This window comes from Lobosporangium transversale, assembly GCF_002105155.1.
Source record: "Lobosporangium transversale strain NRRL 3116 chromosome Unknown BCR41scaffold_73, whole genome shotgun sequence".
Taxonomy (NCBI): Eukaryota; Fungi; Mortierellomycota; class Mortierellomycetes; order Mortierellales; family Mortierellaceae; genus Lobosporangium; species Lobosporangium transversale.
This window is the reverse complement of record NW_019029051.1, coordinates 104,879-132,786: the sequence shown is the minus strand read 5'-3', so window position 1 is coordinate 132,786 and position 27,908 is coordinate 104,879. Positions and strand designations below refer to the sequence as shown.

The 27,908-nt window shown below is 40.7% G+C and overlaps 5 protein-coding genes across 5 annotated transcripts; 2 read left to right on the top strand and 3 right to left on the bottom strand.

Moving 5' to 3' along the window:
* Positions 1 to 3,334: 3,334 nt before the first annotated feature.
* Positions 3,335 to 7,384, top strand: BCR41DRAFT_426653 (hypothetical protein; the record flags this gene model as incomplete). Its single annotated transcript, XM_022030756.1, has 6 exons — positions 3,335 to 3,650; positions 3,782 to 3,793; positions 4,034 to 4,066; positions 4,155 to 6,462; positions 7,150 to 7,240; positions 7,320 to 7,384. The coding sequence occupies 6 exons, from the start codon at positions 3,335 to 3,337 to the stop codon at positions 7,359 to 7,361; spliced, it is 2,802 nt and encodes a 933-aa protein (XP_021875674.1). The 3' UTR covers positions 7,362 to 7,384.
* Positions 7,315 to 8,536, top strand: BCR41DRAFT_364564 (hypothetical protein). Its single transcript, XM_022026046.1, has one exon. It carries the CDS (start codon positions 7,330 to 7,332, stop codon positions 8,326 to 8,328), a length of 999 nt encoding a protein of 332 aa, XP_021875673.1. The 5' UTR covers positions 7,315 to 7,329; the 3' UTR covers positions 8,329 to 8,536.
* Positions 8,537 to 12,976: 4,440 nt separating this feature from the next.
* Positions 12,977 to 13,980, bottom strand: BCR41DRAFT_402006 (hypothetical protein; the record flags this gene model as incomplete). The annotated part of the gene is made up of 4 exons (XM_022029266.1): positions 12,977 to 13,189; positions 13,381 to 13,441; positions 13,541 to 13,616; positions 13,827 to 13,980. The coding sequence occupies 4 exons, from the start codon at positions 13,978 to 13,980 to the stop codon at positions 12,977 to 12,979; spliced, it is 504 nt and encodes a 167-aa protein (XP_021875672.1).
* Positions 13,981 to 20,983: 7,003 nt separating this feature from the next.
* Positions 20,984 to 22,205, bottom strand: BCR41DRAFT_364558 (hypothetical protein). The gene has a single exon (XM_022026045.1). It carries the CDS (start codon positions 22,188 to 22,190, stop codon positions 21,192 to 21,194), a length of 999 nt encoding a protein of 332 aa, XP_021875671.1. The 5' UTR covers positions 22,191 to 22,205; the 3' UTR covers positions 20,984 to 21,191.
* Positions 22,206 to 25,515: 3,310 nt separating this feature from the next.
* BCR41DRAFT_228771 (hypothetical protein) lies at positions 25,516 to 26,327 on the bottom strand. Its single transcript, XM_022020056.1, has 2 exons — positions 25,870 to 26,327; positions 25,516 to 25,738 (listed from the first exon to the last, which is right to left on the bottom strand). Exons 1-2 carry the CDS (start codon positions 26,183 to 26,185, stop codon positions 25,698 to 25,700), a joined length of 357 nt encoding a protein of 118 aa, XP_021875670.1. The 5' UTR covers positions 26,186 to 26,327; the 3' UTR covers positions 25,516 to 25,697.
* Between the last annotated feature and the right edge of the window lie 1,581 nt (positions 26,328 to 27,908).

Here is a 27,908-nt window from a genome sequence, read left to right as displayed (position 1 = left end):
AGCATGACCACACTTTAACATTACCACCCCCAAACTTGACAGTGCCTTGCACCGACCTGCGAGTGAGGCGTCCCGGATTGTCGCCCCAGATCCACTGCACGCCATCAGAGCAGATTCGGTTTATTTTCGATTCATCTGACCAAATAACCTTTTTCCAATCTTCCAGAGTCCATTCCTTATACTTTTTGATAAAATGCAAACGAGCTTTAATATGCCGTCGACGTTAAGCTGGCTTATGTACACGCCTCTTTGCTGTCAATCCTAACTCCTTGAGCCGTCGTCTAACGGTGGTCTCAGAAACAGCCGCTGGTATGAGCTGGTTGGCTCTGACGGTGGCCTCAACTGCAGAGTTGAGTGTACCTCGTTTCATGTTCGCCTTAAGATACTGCATGATACCTCTAGGTACTTTCCTTGGTCGACCGCCTTTATTGACTGGCATGTACTCCTTATTATGTGCATAGATCCTGGTGGCCGTCGCTATTGATATACCAACACTAGCAGCAGTTTCTCTAGTAGACATGCCTCCCATCATTAGCCTCCTGGCTTCGTTGACTTTCCTTTGTGGAGTGGGTCTCATATTCTGTGAAGGTATAGTTAAGAGAGAGTTAAGCAGGTGTTCATAAAGGAAAGAGAGAAAAGTCCTTTTTTTACTGGCATTAAATGACGTCCAAAAGTTGTCATGGGCAACATTTTAGACCACATGTGAAACTGATTCAATGACCTGCATGAACAAAAAAGTCATTAGCTATTCAAATGAGACAAGCTAATGTCACAACGCATCACTATGACGTAGAAGAAGACGGGAGCTTTATTAAACCAAAGTATGAGTGGTGTATGCATATACAGTTTCTAGGAATGAAAAAAAGAAATGCACATGGGAATGAATTATTGAATCAGTTTTGCATGATAGTGTATTTGACGCATTGTCGGTGGTGATACTTAGAAGCTTGTCACCAATTTTAAATCGATCGATGACCTTAGCCAGAGATTCCGCTAAGTTCTCACCTGTATGCGCTCCATACAATGGCTCAAATCCAATGACCAGCTCTTGTTGGCGCCAGTCATGATCAATCCAGTGAGCTGTTACCCCCAGGAAGTTGTCTTGGAAAGGGCTTGTCCAGCCATCAACGGTCAGTGATACCTTGTTAATATCCTCAAATAAGCTTATGACTTGATGCTCCATGTATTGGTATTTTAGCTTAGCCTATTTTTAATCCATCTTTTTGTCAGTGTTTGGTTGATGTTTGTTATAAAAAAAAAAATAATAATTGAAGAGTAATAATAATCATAATCATAATCATAATCATAGTAATAATAGTTTTACCTTGGTTGCCAAGGTGTCATCAGACGGTAGCTTTACTTGAGATGCTGTAGCCATTGTAGCATGGACTAGAAGCTCCTGGAGAGCAGTGCTTTTGACAATCGTAAATGGCTGCTTTGTTGTGATAACGAATCGGACAAGCAATTCGTCAAATTTCGTAGGGTCAAATACTTTTGGCTGAGAAATTGAATTAAGCATCTTGTCCATCGGGCCTTGCTTGGAGAGACTGCCATCATTGGCATTGCTATCTTTAGTGATGTGATGTGCACCAAATAGACCCATATAGCGTATACGATGATTTAATTTACCACTCACGTGGGGCAGACGATATCTTATAGTATATAAGATGTCGTCTGTCCAGAAATAAAGACCCCTCTCTTTGTCCTATTGAACTTTGGTTCCATATACATAGTAAGCTATATCAATTAGGTTAAAACTTTGCATGATGTACTCGCCACAGATGCTGGATGACCCCTGAAGTTGACATATTCGATGAACCAAAGGTTTTCCCGCCATATCGTTGTCAGGTGCGTCAAAGCTGGCAGACATAGAAGTGTAACCAACGTCATAAACCTTAAGTTCATGTATGATAAAATTGCAATGGAGGTATTAATTTAAACATTAAGGTTAAGTTTTTTCCTTCTTTTCTTAATACAAAGTAATATGGCAAATGTAATCAATATATACTTCTTCTTCTTCCTCCTCGATAATTCGACGACGTCGTTTACTCATTTTAAGAGATGTTTTGGGCTGAATTGAGTAATGCATGAAAAGGAAAAGAGAGAAAAAAAAAAAAAAAAAAAGGAAAAGGAAAGGAAATGAGGCGAAATGAAGCGAATGCAAACACATTTGTTGTCCTGATGCCGCAGTTGAGTATTTAAGTATAACGCACCAGATATCTCGCACTCGTTGTTAGGCTTTATTTTCTATAAACATGTGTTTTAACCTTATCTTCATGGTAATATTTTTCTTAATCCACGATTTAAATCCACATTTTGATTAAGAGTGCCGTGAGAAAAAATTTATAAAGATTTTAATCGGTTTATCAATGTACCGAATGATTCGGTATATCAAATGAATTGAATCGGTACAATCGAGGCACCGAATGATTCGGTTTACCGAATGCATCGAATATTCGATACATTCGATTCGGTTTCGACAATATGTATTCATTCGGTTTCGATGCGATATGAACCTTACCTTGGTCAATTCGATTTCGGTTCGAAGGTGTATTGAATCGAATGTACCGATTAGGAGCACTGGAACGCAATGAAAGGAAAATACAAATGGGAGGAAATTAGGTGTGTACTGAGTGAGGAAAACTAGAACAGAGGAAGCGAAGGAAAAATCAGTGAGCAGGGAAAATGGGTGCGTATAAGGAAAGGAAAATGGGTGCGTATAAGGAAAGGAAATCGGTGTGCGAAAGTAAATTGAAATGATTGATTCACAGAATGAGAAAAAGCTGTGCAAAGAGAGCGAGAGAGAGAAATAGGTGCACAGAGAATGAAATAAAAAATGGGCAGGGAATGTGTGCTGAGAGATAAAAGTGAAAAAAATTGGTGAGGAAAATAAAAAAATAATGGACAAAATAAGCGAGGAAAGAGAGAGTAAGAGGTGTCTAGAGAGAGAGAAAGAGGTGCACATGGAGGAGCAAAAATTAAAGATGTAAAGAAAGAGATAATTAAATGTTTAACGTGTAGAGGTGCGAAAACAAAGATTCTGAAGCAATAGAGAGAAAATGTATATAATTGTGTGATGGATGATGGGAATAAAAACGCGTGTACGTAATTTTATTTTTAGTGAGCACATCCTATTGCCACTCTTTTTTTTTTCTCACACATCCATCTTTCTTTCTTTCATCCCTCTTCCTCTAAGCATTTCTCTTTCAATCTTCACATTAACGCCAACATTCTTGCTCAGTTCACTTTAATCAAATTCGCTCTTGCTGATTTACTGTCAATTACTTTTTTTTTTTTTTTTTTTTTTTTTTTTTCAGTACGCAATTAAACCAAGATGACTCAAAAAATTAAGCTCTTTTGTATTCTCGACGGCGACTCTTCCGCATTTGAAGTCCAATTGGATGCTGATGACTCAATTGCTGCTCTCAAAGATGCAATCAAGAAGAAGAACGAACCTCAATTCGACGACATTGCAGCTGGCAAATTGAATCTCTTCCACGTCTCTGTTCTTGATGAGGGCGCTACAATCAATCTCGCCAATATTGAATCAAAGGAGCTACTCACCAGAGCAACAAGCGAGATCTCTGAGGTCTTTGGTTCTGCTCCAGCGAAGAAAACCATACACGTCATCGTCCAGCGGCCATCACAAGGTAGCTCTTGATGGGCTGGCTACTGATATTTTCAGCCAGATGGAGCTTAAACTCCTGTGCATGACGTCATTGATCAACATTACTGTTCATGCTAACATGTTTATTTATTTTATTGCTGTTGTAATTGTTAGGATCCTCTGCAGGTACGAGTTCTCAAGTCAACAGTAAATGAGTCTATTTCTCAAGTAGACTTTCAGCATCGCAGATGCTCTGCATTCATTCCTTGGGTCTTTTGATTGAGTTTGCACACCCGGAGCCTATTCCTAATGCCCTTTCTTTTCTTTTTTTTTGTGGTTGTGGATTGAGTCAATTTCTCGTTTAATCTTTTGCTACATGCTGCAGCTTATTCTAACGCCTTTTCTTGAAACATTATGGATACTTAGGTCCAAGAGCTTTAGAACTAAATGATGAGGATGGTAAGAGATTTGTCGGGTTATATTACGGGTTATATAGCACATTAGTTTTTACGGCATATTAACATTGTCCGTCACATGTCATATCTAGAGAGACTCTGGCTTGAGAGAATCAAGAAGGGATTCTTCCAGGGAAAGGTCAAGCAATTCCTAGAATCATACGCCAATGGTGACCTTAAACTTCCACTGACTGGGGGAGTTGTGTCAGGTCTACCGAAAGTCCCTAGGAGAGGAACGCCAAGCGAGAAAAAAGAATGGCCAAGTCTTCTTCTCCTTAGCCCATCGACATCTCTCAATAACACTATATACCATCCATGTGAAGAGGCAATCAAAAAAATTTATGAAGATGATCCTCGTCAACTATCATTGTTTGGAGTTAGTGGTTGCGGGAAGACCAGGACTGTCATCGAGATTCTTTCCCAGAAATGGGGCATCTATTTGAACGCCAGCAGCACCGATAGAGGATCCAATGACTTGACATCGCTTGCTAAGTTTATGCAAGAGGCAAATTTGGCACGGTTATATAATAATCAAGATAAGGCAGAAAATGGCCTTAACACACAAGCAATCACGCACTGCCTACTCCTGTCAAGACTACTGATCTTCCAACACTGTCTGGGATTGAACAAAAACCTAACTTGTGAAAGCTTGATGCTCTTGCAGGTTTGCCCCTCAGCTTTCAGCAAGGAGGTACCCGATATTTTTGACAAGCTTTTCAATACTATAGCCGCAAGCTTCCACGAGGGAGGTGTTGGAAGAGGGAACGTACGCCGTGTCGTTCAAAAAGCTTTTGAACAAGTTCAAAGTCAACTGAATCCATCGACCAAAATTCTGATTGTAGTTGATGAGGCTCAGAATTTCAGCCGAGTATTTGAGAAACGATTCCAATCGAACCTACCCGATAGCAGACCGAGACCATTACTATCGCCTGTAGTCCATGGCCTTGAAACAGTAACCACGGATTCGCAACATGTTTGTATCATTCCGTGTGGGACTGGCCTTAGTCTTAATGACCTTCAATGGTTGGAGGATTCTGGCGCAGAAGCCAAAGGTACCAAGGAACCGGATGGAGGTCAATCCTATCGTATCACCAATTTTTCTGGATGGAGTAGTATAGCACAAATCACCGAATACTTAGAGCGTCTTAAAGATCAAGTGACTACAGGTCGTGAAAAAATCGATGAAATGATACCGCCAGCTGCAGTCGATACGATGTACCGACTCCTCCGAGGCCGATTCCGACCCATTATCAGCGTGATCGAGGGAACTATATGGAAGCACAATGCGATCGAGGAGACTAAAAGGGAGCAAAATGAGCCAGGATCTCAAGAAGAGCCAATCTGGATGAAGGAGATAAAGGACGTGCAACAAAGGCTAACAACTTGCCCTGATGATTTGAACCAGAGGAAAAGGGGGAACTTATGCTCTGACTTTCATCACGCTATGAAGGCGCTTAATGTGGAGAAATCTGAGATGCTCTATCTCGTCAAAGTAGCACTTGTTCGCATGGTGTTATTTGGAGTACAAACTGTTATCGCTAAGGAACTTCCCCAACTTGTAGAATCGGCGCTTGGTAGGATGGAGTTTATCAAGTCAAAATCGCCAGAATATCGTACAGTGATCGACGAACCATTTGTGTTTCTTGCAGTCCACAATTACTTTCAAAAATCAGACCCTGGATTTCACAACATGATAGTTACCTTTTGGACATTCACTAAAGACCCCAAAATACATGGAAAATTTTGGGAGTGTCAAGTTCCTTTGAGCTTGATCAACATCTTCCACAACAAGACGCTTGCGAAAAAGATGTTTCCAAAAAATGCACCTCTGGATCTGGTTGATCACGAAGCCACCATAGTTGGATGGAAAAAATCCCGCATTGGAGCTGATTGCAGTGACTTGACTATGGAGCAATTCTTGGAGGCCCATTTCGACCATGATTCGAGGATTGATAAAAGAGAGATTCCTCCATTTTATTTCCCCACGGACGAAATCACTGGTCCAGACATTGTGTTTATTCTCAAGATCAACAAAAAGATGTACCCCGTATTTGTCCAGCTCAAATTCGTGAAGAAGCTTGATGGTATGAAAGCAGCACACGCCTTAGAGACAATTAGCCGCGACGCGATCAATGTACACCATTTGCCCAACTTTGACCGCTTTTGCCCTCCGAATGAAAGGTATCTTAGCTTGTTGTTAATGTATCCTGGAAAATTGTCAGATAAAAATAAGACCATGCATCCCCCAGATTCAAGGCAGGCTCTAATGGTGATAGATGAGGGCAACATTGCCGAATACTTTCATGAGAACGAGATTGAGCTATTGGATTCCATCAAGAGAAGTGGAGAGGCAATTGAGCATGGAAGAGAAAAGAAGATCAAATCCAACGAGCAAGAATCGTCCTTAACACTGCAAGATGGCGACTAATTGTTTTCAGAAAATAAAAAAAGCTTATTCATTCACATAAACGTTTGTAACAACCCAGTTTATTTTGTTGAACTCTCTTGGTGCGGAGATCGCACCTTCTTGGAAAACTGTGCGTGCTCTTCCAGCGTGTGAGTGCGCATCACAAATGATCCTCCTGCACTCTCACAAGCCTGGGAAAGGTCATCCTTACTCATCTTGAACAGAGTCCTCCTCGTAAGCTCTGTTGGCCCCGTGGGATACCCAGATGCAGGGATCTAGCAGGCAGAGCTCGAATATCTCTGGTACATGATGAAAAAAAAAAAAAAAAAAAAAAAAAGCAGGTTAAAAGTATGATTTGGAGCAGAAAGAAGCAGAATGAACCTCAATTTATAATCGCCATGGTCTGTCTCATTGCATTCCGGACAGTCAATGGACCGATCAGATTCGACGATGTTAATAAAGTCTACTATGTGGATCCTGCGGACCATGACAAAAATAAGGAAATACTACAGAGCGTTTTTCGCCGCGATTTAGTGATGCTCATAGGCGCACGTGCCTCTCACCCAATTAACTGACTTTGGGTATCGCTGCCTCCCGTAAGCCAACTTCCGCGAAAATGGATAAAGTGGATGCAATGTATGCGCTATTGTACCGGTACTGACCTTATATTTTTCATTTAGACTATCATTTGAGGAAGTTAACGTTCGCAATAATGAGTCTGTTTTCTGGAGAACTTTTGGTGATGCGAGACGTACACTCGAAGTCAAATGGGTATGTTTTTTAAGCTTAGTTAACTCTCCACGAGTTGATGTGCCATTCTAATACAATGAATTGTGCTCAATGTCAATAGTCATCCAGGAATGATTTGTCTTTGTGGACGCTCCATTCATGAGGATCTTCGCTCGAAAGTCAACGGCTCGACGAAATGTCTCGATTACGATACATGGCAGGTCTTCTCCACACACAATCAGAATGAGAGGATGTTTTCGTACCATACTTTTAGAAGGATGGTCGATTCACTTTTGAATGAATCAGCTACAGATGCTGTTAATCTTCTCCGAACAGATTTTATTGGGTATCTCGGCGATATATCTATCACAGACACGGAACAACAGGGATTGGCAGACTTCCTAACTGCAGAAGGGGTGCTGATAAGACTTGATGGCAGTAACTACCGTATGGCCTCAGCATTCATTGACTCGTTTGTGAGGAGATATATTATTCCATCAAAATATCCCAACGCTCCTTCAGAGTCACCCCCAAAGAAAAGAGGAGGATCATTGGATATTCTAGAGATTATGAAGATTGCTCTTCGATTTTTCGATAAAGACTTGATTTTGCAGGCGGAAGATCGATCATACAAAAGTTCGGGGAGAACAGTTAAGGTTATGGGCGACTACAACGCCAGTGTCCCTCGAGAAAGCGTCTATGGCACGGAATTGATGAGAGTTCTCACCAACTGGCTAAACAAAACAAAAAAATATGAGACCATTGGCCAGTGGCACCTCCGTGAGCGTGAGGACCACAAATATAGTGACATTGTCATCAAGAAAGCAGGAAAACCTACGGTTGTTATCGAGCTTTTGGCTACAGGGAGTCAAACTTCTATTAAGGACCATATCAGCAAGACGCTAACTTACAAACGTTTACTCCCAGCAGAAGAAGCTTGGGTTGTTCATTTTACCTGTGAGGACGACTATTTTAAGCACCCATACTGGCAAACCGACGCGGAACTGGACCAAGGGGTGAATTTGGTGCATTTCTGGCACGATAGGAGTTTTGATACAGTGCGGATGAATGCTCGCTGGAAGGACAGTGGCAATACTCAAAGAATTGACGATGAGCTGTTGACTGTCTAACAGCAATTCTATTTTTTTTTTACCCAACATTGTAAGGACGTCCCATTTTGTTGACATAGGCTTTATAATTTTGCAGATCTGTTTAAATAGCTGTTACTTTGTATATTTCGCATTGATTGCATTAAAACACTCTCTCTTCATTAATGACAAACAATTTACTTTATGTATCTATACCTTAATCTATATTTATATATTAGTCAGAAAGGCTTCGGGTCGAGTTGGGTAACCTGGCTGTCACGTTACGAGCCTTATTGCGGGACCTATTTTGGGGCAAATGATATCTATTCAGCAACAAATGTCGATGGATGCGGAGCATGTTCTACCAAATTTGTCGTAAGGACATATTATATTATCTTCTATAACGTAAACACCATTCAACGTGGTAGCATCCACCCAATCTGAAGAACTATGTATATAGAATAATAATAAATAGTTGCTGACTTTTTATGAATAGGCGTGCTTGTCAGCCTGAAACGACACAAATTGGCATTGATTACCAGGCTCGCACAATTCGAGCTCGAACTTTTTGATACGAGAAATGAGCTTGAGAGTGCCATGGACACAAAGGGAAGTATAAAGAGAAGACTGAAACTTTCTTCATGACAACTGAAAATACAAATCGAATACATGATACTGAAGTACAAGGCATTTACCGCGAAACTTGGCTGTGTTAATTTGTTCTGAAAAAGATATCAGATCATTAAACTCACTTTAAATGCGCAAACCGGGCTTCATTACGACATCTGGGCTACATGGGCTCACAAAAGTGATGTTAGCCATGTACAGCCTTCCACATTTGAAAGTAGAAACACCAAATATTTTATGTTGGCTTCAACTTTAATGAATTTGACTCACTTATTGACACATCGATTGGGCCGCTGATAAGGCGTAATCGACGTCTGCCAAAAAATGGCCCGTGTCTCTTCCCCTGTATGCTCATATTTATTTTTTTCTTTGTATCTCTTCCTTTTTCTTCCATTCTCTTGTGTCTCATCTCCCTCACTGCGTGTTGGTTTTGTTCTTTGTCTCTTTCCTCTTGACCATTCTTTCATCTTTCTTTTTATCTTTCCACAATGAGTGAATCCAACAAATACATTTTTTTCTTTTGTGCCAAAGGACTCGTGGGAAAAAAGAAAAAAGATGAAGAAAAATTACTCCGTGAATATCATGATCATTTAAATCGTTATCACTTATCCATCCTGGTTGAGTTCGAGTTAGAAAATACAACTGAACCTTTCCTCATTCATCGTAATCCCATGTCAGACATGGCCTTTCTCCTCTATTTTTTTTTTTTTCAACCGTACATCTGTGTTACGACACTACAAGACCTGTAAAAGTTGCCGAAAATAATGCGCCGCCGGTCCCTCCAGCCTCGAATGCCGATACATGTTCAGATGGCCATTCATTACAGGATAGTGTTAAAAAACATGAGGCAGTAATTAAGATGCTTTGTGAGAGGATAGACGCTCTTGAAGAGAGGTATGACATCCTTTATTTGTTGTTAATGAGTTAATAGATTCTTCTTTTTTTTTTTTTTTTTTTTTTTTTTTTTTTGAGATTAAATAGAAAAGAAGTTCAATCGCCATGTCATGATAAATAGCGAACAAGAACAGTAGTTCTTTGTTATTATTTTAAATAAACCTCTTTTCATATAAAACGTTCGTTCTCCCTCATAACTTCAAAACAATAACTTTCAGTTCTCATCCTTTACTTCCCCATTACTCCATGGATATCTTGAAATATGTTGGAAAAAATCTTCCGACAAAAAAACAGATCCCAAAAATAAGGTGTACACTCTTTTTTGTCTACTTGATGGAGAACCGCTTTCTGTCCTCATTGATGCATCTGCGCTCTCCTACACCAGCGTTTGCCGACTCAAAAGCTTTATAATGGCAAGAGCAAATGTCAAAAAAAGATTCATTGCACGGGCTCGTGACATTGACAAAGCTTGAGAACATTCATAAGTTGTTTGACAATTTTGAATCGTTGGCAATGCTTTTCGAATCAACAGAAATGAATCGAAAGCATGACAATGAGAATGACAATACTGCCGAGAGTAAACAACGACTACGGCGTTCTAAAAGAACATTGGCAAGACATTTATGAAAAACCCGTTGAATAAAAAATCGATATTTATTTCTTTATGATTTATTTTCTATATTTTCTATATCTATATTTTTATATCTTTATATTTTTATATTATCATGTTTTTATATTTTTATATTATCATGTTTTTATATTTTTATATTATCATGTTTTTATATTTTTATATTATCATGTTTTTATATTTTTATATTATCATGTTTTTATATTTTTATATTTTTATATTTTATACTCGGAGATCTTTATCTTCAATACTGATGTCAACACTCACCTTATACTGTAGAACTGAGCAAGGCTAATAAACTGTTGCACATCTCTTTGCTTGGTGGAACGAGGCCACTCTTTGATAGCCTTGACATGGCCTGAGCTTGTCTTGATACCTTCTTTACAAACGACGTGGCCCAAGAATTCAGTTTCTTCTTGCATAAAGGAACACTTGCTAAGTTTGGCATAGAGACGATTCTTCCGGAGAAATGAGAGTACACTGCAGAGATGGGCTAGGTGCTCAGTCTTGGCCTTGGAGTAGATTAGAATATCATCCAGGTAAAGTACTACACACTTATCCAGCAGTGGGCTCAATGCTTGTGACATCATGGTGGAGAAGGAAGCAGGGGCATTAGTTAGACCAAACGGAACAACATTAAATTCATAGTGGCCATATCAATATACAACGAAATGCAGTCTTATGAGTGTGTGCATCAAAAATCCGCTGCTGGTGATAACCTGACATTAGATCGAGTTTTGAGAAATATTTTGCATCTCGAAAGCGGTCGATGAGCTCATCGATACGCGGAAGTGGATGGCGATTTTTGCGTGTGATTCTATTTAAGCCACGGTAATCTACGCAGATACGAAGGGTCCCATCTTTCTTTTTGACGAAAAGGACGGAAGCCCCATAAGGTGATGTGCTGGGCTTGATAAATCCTTTAGCTAAGAGTTCATTCAGCTGTTTGCGTAACTCGTCGAGTTCAGCGATAGAGAGGCGAATCACAGGGCGAACAGGTGGATCTGCGTTGGGATCTGTTTCAATTTCATAGAATCGCCACGGTCTGGTGGAAGACCTGCAGGGAGTGAGTCAGGAAAGACATCGGGGAACTCAACCTGTATAATTGACGCAATATCAGGGTGTATGTCGGAATTGGTAGATGAGGGAATTTTACTGTGGCGAGATAAACCTCGCTGCCTGGCTGTGCCGCGGCAGTTTAGAAATGCATGTGACTCATAAGTAGCCCACGAGACTTAGCTGTAATGGAATTGGTTTGAAACCCTCTGCATGACCAGTGCATGGCATTGCCATTATGTGTGAAGTGGGGATCATTAGTGCGCCAGTCGATAGAGGGATTAATTGTGGTAAGCCAAGGCTTGCCGAGAATGAGGTCATAGTATTTGAGGGGATAGACGAGAGGATGAAGAGTGTCGGAATAAGTGTCACGTTCAAGAGTGATGGAAACAGTATGTTTGGTGATGGAGCGGTCGCCATTAGGGAGTATAATTGGAATGGAGGAACAGGAATGGAGGGGAATGGAGTTTTGTTTTTGGAATGAGGAGCTAATGACGTTACCCTCAGCGCCACCATCGATTAAAATCCTGGCTGGACGGCCATTAACAGCACCAAGGAACGTGAGTAGGGTACGGGCAGCAGTGTCGACTGTGAAGGATTGTAGTTGAAGGGTCTTCTTGCGTGAGCAACGTTGCAGGTTCTTGGGGGAGAAGGCAGGTCCACGGTCTCAGAGAGGAAGATACAGAGATCGTGTGGCCATTGGAATGTTGGTGAGTGTTTAGGTTTAATTTATCTCTGGCACGTGGCCCATTATTTACATTTTTAGCTTTTTTCGTTGGTTTCTGACTGCAGGAGGGAGCGTATGCATAGCAGAATTTTTAACTTCAACAGATTTATTTGTAATGTTGGGAAAACTTAAATCTGGTTTGCGCGCACTCCCCTTGTCCAGAAGAGAAGGAGAGGTTGCTTCAGCGATCAAGCCCTGGACTAAGCTTGACCGCTGGGGGCTTTTCCCGACATAGTGGAACATTGCTGGAGTATTTATTCATTTCTGGTAGAGGGACCTGTACCAGGTAACTACGTGTTTATCTACATAATAGAGAGTTTTCGCAACCTCGTTTTTACATCAAAATTCACATCGGGGAGTGAAAAAAAACCTTAAAAAGCATCTCTATTTTTGAAATCCAGCCTTGTCATAAATTTGCTTTGTAAAATACAACAAGATTCGTTTTTCTCGTATTTCTACGTCTAGCCAGAATTGCTTAAATTTAGCCAAAAAAATATAAAAAATTGCCAATTCTATATTTTTATCATTTTTTACCATAAAAGACGCGACTTTTTAGACTATAGAGGTTATCAACATTAGAAATCTCTATTCTATTAGTCATCAATGCTCTAGCCTAGAGTCATTTAAAGCCGTAGTGTCTACGAGCCTTTACCTCCTGCTATTCCTTTCACCGAAAAAACTCTGGCACACAACAGAAAGCATTCTTCTCTAATGAATACTCCCCCAGAACAAAATGAGACGCATAACTTACCTTCCTTTCAGAGATTGTCGATTGAGGATATATCCCAGACGGATCCTGTGGATGATGTTGAAGAAGCAGGATCAGACTCTGAATCACCTTTATCGGTAAATCTGAACATCGTACGGAAATCTGCGTCAGAAAGTGCTTCCAAATCGATACGATTATTTTGGAGTCGAGGTACCTGGAAGTTAGCAGCACCATCATCATTTATATCCCTTCCATCGAGAAGCTGTTGAGCGTTGACGAGGTTTAAGAGAACGGGTGCAATGTGGACGCTTTACATATTTTTTTTTTTTTTTTTTTTAATTCGAAGTATTTATTTTAAAATCAGTCACAGCGTTAAGAAGAACATGGAAAAGTCGTTCTGTATATTACTAATGGCGAAAATAAAAATGGTCATTTTTCAGAAACACATCAAACTCTTTTAAGTTCATTCTCAGCTGATGTAAATCCTTGATGTAAACTTGGTTGCGAAAACTCTCTAATAGGTAGTGAAGACAAAAGGTGATCTTTATTAAATTATTATTACAAGCCTTTTATAGGCTTAAGACTATATACTGTGACACTGGTTCAGGACTACCTGACACCGTAGTCCGAACCTTTCGTCTCTAGATCATACAAAACAGCGGCATTCAGTCGGCAGACTTCCGCTGCTGCTTTTCACACACAGCTTGGGTTGATATCGTTGCTTTGACTTCAAATATGGCAACTTTCCAGAATTGTTCCCTTCGTATTTTGTCCTGTTTCCATTCCTTATTTAACCTTAAGTATTCTTGTTCAAGGTTGATGCGTCCACTATTCTGTAGTGCTGGTAATATTATGGTCATCCAATTTGAATCGAAGACACTCTTATCTTGGGAACGCACTGCAGAACTTTAGATAATCTTGATAATTGATTTCGCGAGGATTCTTCAACTGTCTAAAGTAATCCGAGCCAGGGACGTGTCCAAGAGCCGATGACCATGGTTCACATTTGCTAGTATACTTGCTGCCGGTGCCTTCGGGAAGAATTACTGTCATTATTACTTTTGAGTTTATACAGAAAATCTATTTCGGGTCGACAAATAAAGTAGAAACGCAATTGTGAATATTAGTTGGTGATTCTTGCCTTACCGAGCCTAATATTTATTGCAAGAGAGGAATAGTAGGAGACCTGAACACATTGGCGCCCTTTGCTAAAGGGTCCCCAAATGAGTATGCTCCATGAAACGTCTAGGACGCTCACGGTCATCAAACCTTTCTAGCAATAACGAAAGGGGTGATGATGGGAGCTAAGGTGTGCTATTTTAAAGCAGTCTTTATCCGCGGAGTCCCCCTAGCACATTCTGCCACGATTTCATAATAAAAGGCACTTCATTATACGATTGTTTCCAAGACATGTCAGAGAGACATGTATCCGGTGTAAAAAAAAAGTGACGAACCCAGTAAAAAAAAGGCTGACAGTGTGTGTGAGAAAGAGAGATGAGTAGGTGTGCTAAAAGAAGGGAGGAGTGGGAGAGGCAGTAGAGAGTAAATGGTGTGTTGAGAGATAAAAGCTGATGCGGAAAATAATATGTAACACTATGGCGATAAAAAAAGTTGTGAATGACGAAAAAGGAAAAATAAAGTAATAGCTAAAAAAAAAAAAAAAAAAAAAAAGACTAGAGAGGACCAAGAGACAATGTCATAAAGCTTTCCTTTTTGGAGCTTTAGCTCCGTCAGACAGACACGCTCGATCATGTTGCGATGATGGGTGGTAGGTGGTCAAGTCGTGCTCCATAAGACCATAAAAATAAAGCGCCAGGTTCCAACAGATGTGAATAAGAACAAGCTAAAACTACTTACTGATGCTTTGGGAATCAATAGAGAGAGAGGCAGAGAGAGACGGAGAGAGAGAGGTGAAAAAAAAAAAAAAAAAAAAAAAAAGTGTTTGGAGTGTGTGTGTACAGTATGAGTAAAAAAGTGCGTGGAGAGAGAAAAAAGTGCGTGGAGGTGAAGCAACAAGAGAGGCAGTGTGAGTGGAGATAATCAAACGCGAAAACAAGTCATCAACCATGCGATGATAAATGTCAGCATCACTTGTCTAGCTTTTACCAATAATCCTTAGACGTCAGCCCAATATAATCACCTTGAAGGCTAAGAGGATGAACACCGTCTCGGGCTCGAAGAATGCTTTTAACTGTTCACTATGTGAAGGGAGGGTGATGCCTTTTGCGGTTGAGCGTCCTGCACCTAAAACATCATCGTACCGTCGCAGAGCTTAGAAATTAAGTCCTAGTCCCTGTCCCTCAGCAATAATTGGATAACTTTTGTTGATATCCAAACCTTTCGTCTCTAGATCATAAAAGATGGCGGCATTCAGTCGGACAGACTTCCACTGCTGCTTTTCACACACAACTTGGATTGATGTCGTTGCTTTGAATTCAAATATGGCAACTCTATGCCGCCATTTGCCGTCAAACCGGATTCGGATTGACATATTCACCTTCCGACCACATGGAGTTGAACAACTCGATCCATACTTGCTCTCAGAATCCTTTCGTGCTTGGGCACTTGCTCTGGAAACTAATTCACCACTAAGGGAAAGCGAGAATGCATGGTAATTACACCTATTAACTGAATTTCTTTGCCGAGCTACAGCAGTGGCAGAATCAACGTCTAAAACGTCCACAAACATTCTACTTACGTAATAGCTCGGAGCGACGTATCATGTAGCAGGTTGAAAATGGTAGACCAGCTCGACACAAATACATGCTATGACGTTGGTGAAGCAAACAAATCAAGTTCAATCCACAAGAGGATTTGGGAGATGATCTGAAGAATAGTGTACAGGGTAGTGTCCTCCTCTGATTGAGACAACAAAGTCCACACCCGTTTGTTAAGAAGCTTAAACTGGGATCTCCTGATATTCCTACTAGAGTTGCTGGTGGCAGGATAGAGAGTTGTCAATAGATCCTTCTGGAGGGATTTAATGCTCTGGTAGCACACCCATTACAAGATGATCGAAAGAGGGTCACGCCTTCCGCCATTGAATACGAGATCGAGAACTGCTTCCCTGTCACAGTATATAGTCTTAAGCCTATAAAAGGCTTGTAATAATAATTTAATAAAGATCACCTTTTGTCTTCACTACCTATTAGAGAGTTTTCGCAACCAAGTTTACATCAAGGATTTACATCAGCTGAGAATGAACTTAAAAGAGTTTGATGTGTTTCTGAAAAATGACCATTTTTATTTTCGCCATTAGTAATATACAGAACGACTTTTCCATGTTCTTCTTAACGCTGTGACTGATTTTAAAATAAATACTTCGAATTAAAAAAAAAAAAAAAAAAATATGTAAAGCGTCCACATTGCACCCGTTCTCTTAAACCTCGTCAACGCTCAACAGCTTCTCGATGGAAGGGATATAAATGATGATGGTGCTGCTAACTTCCAGGTACCTCGACTCCAAAATAATCGTATCGATTTGGAAGCACTTTCTGACGCAGATTTCCGTACGATGTTCAGATTTACCGATAAAGGTGATTCAGAGTCTGATCCTGCTTCTTCAACATCATCCACAGGATCCGTCTGGGATATATCCTCAATCGACAATCTCTGAAAGGAAGGTAAGTTATGCGTCTCATTTTGTTCTGGGGGAGTATTCATTAGAGAAGAATGCTTTCTGTTGTGTGCCAGAGTTTTTTCGGTGAAAGGAATAGCAGGAGGTAAAGGCTCGTAGACACTACGGCTTTAAATGACTCTAGGCTAGAGCATTGATGACTAATAGAATAGAGATTTCTAATGTTGATAACCTCTATAGTCTAAAAAGTCGCGTCTTTTATGGTAAAAAATGATAAAAATATAGAATTGGCAATTTTTTATATTTTTTTGGCTAAATTTAAGCAATTCTGGCTAGACGTAGAAATACGAGAAAAACGAATCTTGTTGTATTTTACAAAGCAAATTTATGACAAGGCTGGATTTCAAAAATAGAGATGCTTTTTAAGGTTTTTTTTCACTCCCCGATGTGAATTTTGATGTAAAAACGAGGTTGCGAAAACTCTCTATTATGTAGATAAACACGTAGTTACCTGGTACAGGTCCCTCTACCAGAAATGAATAAATACTCCAGCAATGTTCCACTATGTCGGGAAAAGCCCCCAGCGGTCAAGCTTAGTCCAGGGCTTGATCGCTGAAGCAACCTCTCCTTCTCTTCTGGACAAGGGGAGTGCGCGCAAACCAGATTTAAGTTTTCCCAACATTACAAATAAATCTGTTGAAGTTAAAAATTCTGCTATGCATACGCTCCCTCCTGCAGTCAGAAACCAACGAAAAAAGCTAAAAATGTAAATAATGGGCCACGTGCCAGAGATAAATTAAACCTAAACACTCACCAACATTCCAATGGCCACACGATCTCTGTATCTTCCTCTCTGAGACCGTGGACCTGCCTTCTCCCCCAAGAACCTGCAACGTTGCTCACGCAAGAAGACCCTTCAACTACAATCCTTCACAGTCGACACTGCTGCCCGTACCCTACTCACGTTCCTTGGTGCTGTTAATGGCCGTCCAGCCAGGATTTTAATCGATGGTGGCGCTGAGGGTAACGTCATTAGCTCCTCATTCCAAAAACAAAACTCCATTCCCCTCCATTCCTGTTCCTCCATTCCAATTATACTCCCTAATGGCGACCGCTCCATCACCAAACATACTGTTTCCATCACTCTTGAACGTGACACTTATTCCGACACTCTTCATCCTCTCGTCTATCCCCTCAAATACTATGACCTCATTCTCGGCAAGCCTTGGCTTACCACAATTAATCCCTCTATCGACTGGCGCACTAATGATCCCCACTTCACACATAATGGCAATGCCATGCACTGGTCATGCAGAGGGTTTCAAACCAATTCCATTACAGCTAAGTCTCGTGGGCTACTTATGAGTCACATGCATTTCTAAACTGCCGCGGCACAGCCAGGCAGCGAGGTTTATCTCGCCACAGTAAAATTCCCTCATCTACCAATTCCGACATACACCCTGATATTGCGTCAATTATACAGGTTGAGTTCCCCGATGTCTTTCCTGACTCACTCCCTGCAGGTCTTCCACCAGACCGTGGCGATTCTATGAAATTGAAACAGATCCCAACGCAGATCCACCTGTTCGCCCTGTGATTCGCCTCTCTATCGCTGAACTCGACGAGTTACGCAAACAGCTGAATGAACTCTTAGCTAAAGGATTTATCAAGCCCAGCACATCACCTTATGGGGCTTCCGTCCTTTTCGTCAAAAAGAAAGATGGGACCCTTCGTATCTGCGTAGATTACCGTGGCTTAAATAGAATCACACGCAAAAATCGCCATCCACTTCCGCGTATCGATGAGCTCATCGACCGCTTTCGAGATGCAAAATATTTCTCAAAACTCGATCTAATGTCAGGTTATCACCAGCAGCGGATTTTTGATGCACACACTCATAAGACTGCATTTCGTTGTATATTGATATGGCCACTATGAATTTAATGTTGTTCCGTTTGGTCTAACTAATGCCCCTGCTTCCTTCTCCACCATGATGTCACAAGCATTGAGCCCACTGCTGGATAAGTGTGTAGTACTTTACCTGGATGATATTCTAATCTACTCCAAGGCCAAGACTGAGCACCTAGCCCATCTCTGCAGTGTACTCTCATTTCTCCGGAAGAATCGTCTCTATGCCAAACTTAGCAAGTGTTCCTTTATGCAAGAAGAAACTGAATTCTTGGGCCACGTCGTTTGTAAAGAAGGTATCAAGACAAGCTCAGGCCATGTCAAGGCTATCAAAGAGTGGCCTCGTTCCACCAAGCAAAGAGATGTGCAACAGTTTATTAGCCTTGCTCAGTTCTACAGTATAAGGTGAGTGTTGACATCAGTATTGAAGATAAAGATCTCCGAGTATAAAATATAAAAATATAAAAATATAAAAACATGATAATATAAAAATATAAAAACATGATAATATAAAAATATAAAAACATGATAATATAAAAATATAAAAACATGATAATATAAAAATATAAAAACATGATAATATAAAAATATAAAGATATAAAAATATAGATATAGAAAATATAGAAAATAAATCATAAAGAAATAAATATCGATTTTTTATTCAACGGGTTTTTCATAAATGTCTTGCCAATGTTCTTTTAGAACGCCGTAGTCGTTGTTTACTCTCGGCAGTATTGTCATTCTCATTGTCATGCTTTCGATTCATTTCTGTTGATTCGAAAAGCATTGCCAACGATTCAAAATTGTCAAACAACTTATGAATGTTCTCAAGCTTTGTCAATGTCACGAGCCCGTGCAATGAATCTTTTTTTGACATTTGCTCTTGCCATTATAAAGCTTTTGAGTCGGCAAACGCTGGTGTAGGAGAGCGCAGATGCATCAATGAGGACAGAAAGCGGTTCTCCATCAAGTAGACAAAAAAGAGTGTACACCTTATTTTTGGGATCTGTTTTTTTGTCGGAAGATTTTTTCCAACATATTTCAAGATATCCATGGAGTAATGGGGAAGTAAAGGATGAGAACTGAAAGTTATTGTTTTGAAGTTATGAGGGAGAACGAACGTTTTATATGAAAAGAGGTTTATTTAAAATAATAACAAAGAACTACTGTTCTTGTTCGCTATTTATCATGACATGGCGATTGAACTTCTTTTCTATTTAATCTCAAAAAAAAAAAAAAAAAAAAAAAAAAAAAAAGAAGAATCTATTAACTCATTAACAACAAATAAAGGATGTCATACCTCTCTTCAAGAGCGTCTATCCTCTCACAAAGCATCTTAATTACTGCCTCATGTTTTTTAACACTATCCTGTAATGAATGGCCATCTGAACATGTATCGGCATTCGAGGCTGGAGGGACCGGCGGCGCATTATTTTCGGCAACTTTTACAGGTCTTGTAGTGTCGTAACACAGATGTACGGTTGAAAAAAAAAAAAATAGAGGAGAAAGGCCATGTCTGACATGGGATTACGATGAATGAGGAAAGGTTCAGTTGTATTTTCTAACTCGAACTCAACCAGGATGGATAAGTGATAACGATTTAAATGATCATGATATTCACGGAGTAATTTTTCTTCATCTTTTTTCTTTTTTCCCACGAGTCCTTTGGCACAAAAGAAAAAAATGTATTTGTTGGATTCACTCATTGTGGAAAGATAAAAAGAAAGATGAAAGAATGGTCAAGAGGAAAGAGACAAAGAACAAAACCAACACGCAGTGAGGGAGATGAGACACAAGAGAATGGAAGAAAAAGGAAGAGATACAAAGAAAAAAATAAATATGAGCATACAGGGGAAGAGACACGGGCCATTTTTTGGCAGACGTCGATTACGCCTTATCAGCGGCCCAATCGATGTGTCAATAAGTGAGTCAAATTCATTAAAGTTGAAGCCAACATAAAATATTTGGTGTTTCTACTTTCAAATGTGGAAGGCTGTACATGGCTAACATCACTTTTGTGAGCCCATGTAGCCCAGATGTCGTAATGAAGCCCGGTTTGCGCATTTAAAGTGAGTTTAATGATCTGATATCTTTTTCAGAACAAATTAACACAGCCAAGTTTCGCGGTAAATGCCTTGTACTTCAGTATCATGTATTCGATTTGTATTTTCAGTTGTCATGAAGAAAGTTTCAGTCTTCTCTTTATACTTCCCTTTGTGTCCATGGCACTCTCAAGCTCATTTCTCGTATCAAAAAGTTCGAGCTCGAATTGTGCGAGCCTGGTAATCAATGCCAATTTGTGTCGTTTCAGGCTGACAAGCACGCCTATTCATAAAAAGTCAGCAACTATTTATTATTATTCTATATACATAGTTCTTCAGATTGGGTGGATGCTACCACGTTGAATGGTGTTTACGTTATAGAAGATAATATAATATGTCCTTACGACAAATTTGGTAGAACATGCTCCGCATCCATCGACATTTGTTGCTGAATAGATATCATTTGCCCCAAAATAGGTCCCGCAATAAGGCTCGTAACGTGACAGCCAGGTTACCCAACTCGACCCGAAGCCTTTCTGACTAATATATAAATATAGATTAAGGTATAGATACATAAAGTAAATTGTTTGTCATTAATGAAGAGAGAGTGTTTTAATGCAATCAATGCGAAATATACAAAGTAACAGCTATTTAAACAGATCTGCAAAATTATAAAGCCTATGTCAACAAAATGGGACGTCCTTACAATGTTGGGTAAAAAAAAAATAGAATTGCTGTTAGACAGTCAACAGCTCATCGTCAATTCTTTGAGTATTGCCACTGTCCTTCCAGCGAGCATTCATCCGCACTGTATCAAAACTCCTATCGTGCCAGAAATGCACCAAATTCACCCCTTGGTCCAGTTCCGCGTCGGTTTGCCAGTATGGGTGCTTAAAATAGTCGTCCTCACAGGTAAAATGAACAACCCAAGCTTCTTCTGCTGGGAGTAAACGTTTGTAAGTTAGCGTCTTGCTGATATGGTCCTTAATAGAAGTTTGACTCCCTGTAGCCAAAAGCTCGATAACAACCGTAGGTTTTCCTGCTTTCTTGATGACAATGTCACTATATTTGTGGTCCTCACGCTCACGGAGGTGCCACTGGCCAATGGTCTCATATTTTTTTGTTTTGTTTAGCCAGTTGGTGAGAACTCTCATCAATTCCGTGCCATAGACGCTTTCTCGAGGGACACTGGCGTTGTAGTCGCCCATAACCTTAACTGTTCTCCCCGAACTTTTGTATGATCGATCTTCCGCCTGCAAAATCAAGTCTTTATCGAAAAATCGAAGAGCAATCTTCATAATCTCTAGAATATCCAATGATCCTCCTCTTTTCTTTGGGGGTGACTCTGAAGGAGCGTTGGGATATTTTGATGGAATAATATATCTCCTCACAAACGAGTCAATGAATGCTGAGGCCATACGGTAGTTACTGCCATCAAGTCTTATCAGCACCCCTTCTGCAGTTAGGAAGTCTGCCAATCCCTGTTGTTCCGTGTCTGTGATAGATATATCGCCGAGATACCCAATAAAATCTGTTCGGAGAAGATTAACAGCATCTGTAGCTGATTCATTCAAAAGTGAATCGACCATCCTTCTAAAAGTATGGTACGAAAACATCCTCTCATTCTGATTGTGTGTGGAGAAGACCTGCCATGTATCGTAATCGAGACATTTCGTCGAGCCGTTGACTTTCGAGCGAAGATCCTCATGAATGGAGCGTCCACAAAGACAAATCATTCCTGGATGACTATTGACATTGAGCACAATTCATTGTATTAGAATGGCACATCAACTCGTGGAGAGTTAACTAAGCTTAAAAAACATACCCATTTGACTTCGAGTGTACGTCTCGCATCACCAAAAGTTCTCCAGAAAACAGACTCATTATTGCGAACGTTAACTTCCTCAAATGATAGTCTAAATGAAAAATATAAGGTCAGTACCGGTACAATAGCGCATACATTGCATCCACTTTATCCATTTTCGCGGAAGTTGGCTTACGGGAGGCAGCGATACCCAAAGTCAGTTAATTGGGTGAGAGGCACGTGCGCCTATGAGCATCACTAAATCGCGGCGAAAAACGCTCTGTAGTATTTCCTTATTTTTGTCATGGTCCGCAGGATCCACATAGTAGACTTTATTAACATCGTCGAATCTGATCGGTCCATTGACTGTCCGGAATGCAATGAGACAGACCATGGCGATTATAAATTGAGGTTCATTCTGCTTCTTTCTGCTCCAAATCATACTTTTAACCTGCTTTTTTTTTTTTTTTTTTTTTTTTTCATCATGTACCAGAGATATTCGAGCTCTGCCTGCTAGATCCCTGCATCTGGGTATCCCACGGGGCCAACAGAGCTTACGAGGAGGACTCTGTTCAAGATGAGTAAGGATGACCTTTCCCAGGCTTGTGAGAGTGCAGGAGGATCATTTGTGATGCGCACTCACACGCTGGAAGAGCACGCACAGTTTTCCAAGAAGGTGCGATCTCCGCACCAAGAGAGTTCAACAAAATAAACTGGGTTGTTACAAACGTTTATGTGAATGAATAAGCTTTTTTTATTTTCTGAAAACAATTAGTCGCCATCTTGCAGTGTTAAGGACGATTCTTGCTCGTTGGATTTGATCTTCTTTTCTCTTCCATGCTCAATTGCCTCTCCACTTCTCTTGATGGAATCCAATAGCTCAATCTCGTTCTCATGAAAGTATTCGGCAATGTTGCCCTCATCTATCACCATTAGAGCCTGCCTTGAATCTGGGGGATGCATGGTCTTATTTTTATCTGACAATTTTCCAGGATACATTAACAACAAGCTAAGATACCTTTCATTCGGAGGGCAAAAGCGGTCAAAGTTGGGCAAATGGTGTACATTGATCGCGTCGCGGCTAATTGTCTCTAAGGCGTGTGCTGCTTTCATACCATCAAGCTTCTTCACGAATTTGAGCTGGACAAATACGGGGTACATCTTTTTGTTGATCTTGAGAATAAACACAATGTCTGGACCAGTGATTTCGTCCGTGGGGAAATAAAATGGAGGAATCTCTCTTTTATCAATCCTCGAATCATGGTCGAAATGGGCCTCCAAGAATTGCTCCATAGTCAAGTCACTGCAATCAGCTCCAATGCGGGATTTTTTCCATCCAACTATGGTGGCTTCGTGATCAACCAGATCCAGAGGTGCATTTTTTGGAAACATCTTTTTCGCAAGCGTCTTGTTGTGGAAGATGTTGATCAAGCTCAAAGGAACTTGACACTCCCAAAATTTTCCATGTATTTTGGGGTCTTTAGTGAATGTCCAAAAGGTAACTATCATGTTGTGAAATCCAGGGTCTGATTTTTGAAAGTAATTGTGGACTGCAAGAAACACAAATGGTTCGTCGATCACTGTACGATATTCTGGCGATTTTGACTTGATAAACTCCATCCTACCAAGCGCCGATTCTACAAGTTGGGGAAGTTCCTTAGCGATAACAGTTTGTACTCCAAATAACACCATGCGAACAAGTGCTACTTTGACGAGATAGAGCATCTCAGATTTCTCCACATTAAGCGCCTTCATAGCGTGATGAAAGTCAGAGCATAAGTTCCCCCTTTTCCTCTGGTTCAAATCATCAGGGCAAGTTGTTAGCCTTTGTTGCACGTCCTTTATCTCCTTCATCCAGATTGGCTCTTCTTGAGATCCTGGCTCATTTTGCTCCCTTTTAGTCTCCTCGATCGCATTGTGCTTCCATATAGTTCCCTCGATCACGCTGATAATGGGTCGGAATCGGCCTCGGAGGAGTCGGTACATCGTATCGACTGCAGCTGGCGGTATCATTTCATCGATTTTTTCACGACCTGTAGTCACTTGATCTTTAAGACGCTCTAAGTATTCGGTGATTTGTGCTATACTACTCCATCCAGAAAAATTGGTGATACGATAGGATTGACCTCCATCCGGTTCCTTGGTACCTTTGGCTTCTGCGCCAGAATCCTCCAACCATTGAAGGTCATTAAGACTAAGGCCAGTCCCACACGGAATGATACAAACATGTTGCGAATCCGTGGTTACTGTTTCAAGGCCATGGACTACAGGCGATAGTAATGGTCTCGGTCTGCTATCGGGTAGGTTCGATTGGAATCGTTTCTCAAATACTCGGCTGAAATTCTGAGCCTCATCAACTACAATCAGAATTTTGGTCGATGGATTCAGTTGACTTTGAACTTGTTCAAAAGCTTTTTGAACGACACGGCGTACGTTCCCTCTTCCAACACCTCCCTCGTGGAAGCTTGCGGCTATAGTATTGAAAAGCTTGTCAAAAATATCGGGTACCTCCTTGCTGAAAGCTGAGGGGCAAACCTGCAAGAGCATCAAGCTTTCACAAGTTAGGTTTTTGTTCAATCCCAGACAGTGTTGGAAGATCAGTAGTCTTGACAGGAGTAGGCAGTGCGTGATTGCTTGTGTGTTAAGGCCATTTTCTGCCTTATCTTGATTATTATATAACCGTGCCAAATTTGCCTCTTGCATAAACTTAGCAAGCGATGTCAAGTCATTGGATCCTCTATCGGTGCTGCTGGCGTTCAAATAGATGCCCCATTTCTGGGAAAGAATCTCGATGACAGTCCTGGTCTTCCCGCAACCACTAACTCCAAACAATGATAGTTGACGAGGATCATCTTCATAAATTTTTTTGATTGCCTCTTCACATGGATGGTATATAGTGTTATTGAGAGATGTCGATGGGCTAAGGAGAAGAAGACTTGGCCATTCTTTTTTCTCGCTTGGCGTTCCTCTCCTAGGGACTTTCGGTAGACCTGACACAACTCCCCCAGTCAGTGGAAGTTTAAGGTCACCATTGGCGTATGATTCTAGGAATTGCTTGACCTTTCCCTGGAAGAATCCCTTCTTGATTCTCTCAAGCCAGAGTCTCTCTAGATATGACATGTGACGGACAATGTTAATATGCCGTAAAAACTAATGTGCTATATAACCCGTAATATAACCCGACAAATCTCTTACCATCCTCATCATTTAGTTCTAAAGCTCTTGGACCTAAGTATCCATAATGTTTCAAGAAAAGGCGTTAGAATAAGCTGCAGCATGTAGCAAAAGATTAAACGAGAAATTGACTCAATCCACAACCACAAAAAAAAAGAAAAGAAAGGGCATTAGGAATAGGCTCCGGGTGTGCAAACTCAATCAAAAGACCCAAGGAATGAATGCAGAGCATCTGCGATGCTGAAAGTCTACTTGAGAAATAGACTCATTTACTGTTGACTTGAGAACTCGTACCTGCAGAGGATCCTAACAATTACAACAGCAATAAAATAAATAAACATGTTAGCATGAACAGTAATGTTGATCAATGACGTCATGCACAGGAGTTTAAGCTCCATCTGGCTGAAAATATCAGTAGCCAGCCCATCAAGAGCTACCTTGTGATGGCCGCTGGACGATGACGTGTATGGTTTTCTTCGCTGGAGCAGAACCAAAGACCTCAGAGATCTCGCTTGTTGCATGAAGCTTTTTTGCATCTGGATGTTCTGAAAGTGTGATAGTTTTTTCGTCCTCATCATCTCCGATTACGATGGAGACATGCCAGAGATTCAATTTGTCGGCAGGAATGTAGTCGAATTCAGGTTCTTTTTCCTTCTTGATTGCTTTTTTGAGATCATCAACTGTGTCGTCCGGCGAAACAACAACTGAGAAGGGGGTTGAATGACCATCAAGGATGCAAAATAGTTTTGTCATGATCAAATGATGATGAAATGCGAGAGGGAATCGGGAGAGGTAAATAGCAAATGAAAGTAGAGAAATGAAGGAAGGAAGAGAAAGAAATGAAAGTAGAGAAAGGAATGAAAGTAGAGAAAGGAGAGAAAGGAATGAAAGTGAGGAAAATAAATTTGTTTTTATCAGAGGGTCACTCTTTTTGGCTAGTCCTTTTCAATTATAAGAATTTTGTTAAATAAACCATTTATATTTGAAAGAGTCTAGCCAAAAAGAGCGACAAGCGTTGACCCTCTGGTTTTTATGTCAAACTGAACTGTGACTGCGATCTTTATCTATTGTTGTGCACGAATTGACTGTAATGATTCAATAGTTTTTTTAGCTTCCTCAATGGCCTTGTCGACATCTGCACGCATCTTGTCCAAATCAATTTCGGATTGAGTGTCAATGCACTGCTTGACGATTTCAGTGCAGACTGGTTGTTCGGTTTTTGTCCGTATGAACCCGGTAGCATGAGCTTTAAGACTATCGGAAACAGTAAAAGTTTTCCCACAATAGCAAACATACACTATCATGCAAAACTGATTCAATAATTCATTCCCACGTGCATTCTTTTTTTCATTCCTAGAAACCGTATATGCATACACCACTCATACTTTGGTTTAATAAAGCTCCCGTCTTCTTCTTCGTCGTAGTTATGCGTTGTGACATTAGCTTGTCTCATTTGGAAAGCTAATGACTTTTTTGTTCATTCAGGTCATTGAATCAGTTTCACATGTGCCCATTCGGTGGCCAAAGATCTTTATTCTTTTGTGAGCCATAACCTTACATCAATAAGTAGTATTCCAACCATGGGCATCACTGACAGCTTGGAGTCTCTTATGGATACCTATGATGAGTTTGCGGCAGAAGTCCACTGGGATCCTGTACCATTCAACCGATATTCGCTCGCATAGTTCATCACAGCTCTTAGCTCGCTCCGGATACCTAGAGAGCCGCCTATCCAATTCTGCCCACATGTGTTCAATAGGGTTGAGGTCAGGGGATTGTGCTGGCCACTCTAGAAGTATACCTTCCTCCTCTGTCAGATGTACTGACTCTAAATACTTCCTAACAATCCTCGCCGTGTGCTTCGAGTCATTGTCGTGCTGAAAGACGATATCGCTTTTAGTTAGGCCCCAGTCATCAAGCGACATCTGTAGATCCTCCTGCAGTAGTTTGATGTAAGGTTGTGCGTCCATATTATTGTCAATCTTTGCAATGTATCCAGGTCCGTACCATGAGAAGCATGACCACACTTTAACATTACCACCCCCAAACTTGACAGTGCCTTGCACCGACCTGCGAGTGAGGCGTCTCGGAGTGTCGTCCCAGATCCACTGCACACCATCAGAGCAGATTCGGTTTATTTTCGATTCATCTGACCAAATAACCTTTTCCAATCTTTCAGAGTCCATTCCTTATACTTATTGATAAAATGCAAACGAGCTTTAATATGTCGTCGACGTAAAGCTGGCTTACGTACCTCTTTGCTGTCAATCCTAACTCCTTGAGCCCTTGTCTAACGGTGGTCTCAGAGACAGCCGCTGGTATGAGCTGGTTGGCTCTGACGGTGGCCTCAACTGCAGACTTGAGTGTACTTCGTTTCATGTCTACCTGAAGATACTGTATGATATCTCTAGATACTTTCCTTGATCGACCGCCTTTATTGACTGGCATGTACTCCTTATTCTTTGCATAGATCTTG

What these genes read in the sequence shown, in the direction of transcription:
- BCR41DRAFT_228771 (XM_022020056.1), bottom strand. Translation starts at nt 26,185, where the DNA reads ATGACAAAACTATTTTGCATCCTTGATGGTCATTCAACCCCCTTCTCA. An exon ending in CGTCCAGCGGCCATCACAAG is followed by an intron (nt 25,739 to 25,869) that starts GTAGCTCTTGAT and finishes TGTAATTGTTAG; the next exon opens with GATCCTCTGCAGGTACGAGT.
- BCR41DRAFT_364564 (XM_022026046.1), top strand. Translation starts at nt 7,330, where the DNA reads ATGATTTGTCTTTGTGGACGCTCCATTCATGAGGATCTTCGCTCGAAA.
- BCR41DRAFT_364558 (XM_022026045.1), bottom strand. Translation starts at nt 22,190, where the DNA reads ATGATTTGTCTTTGTGGACGCTCCATTCATGAGGATCTTCGCTCGAAA.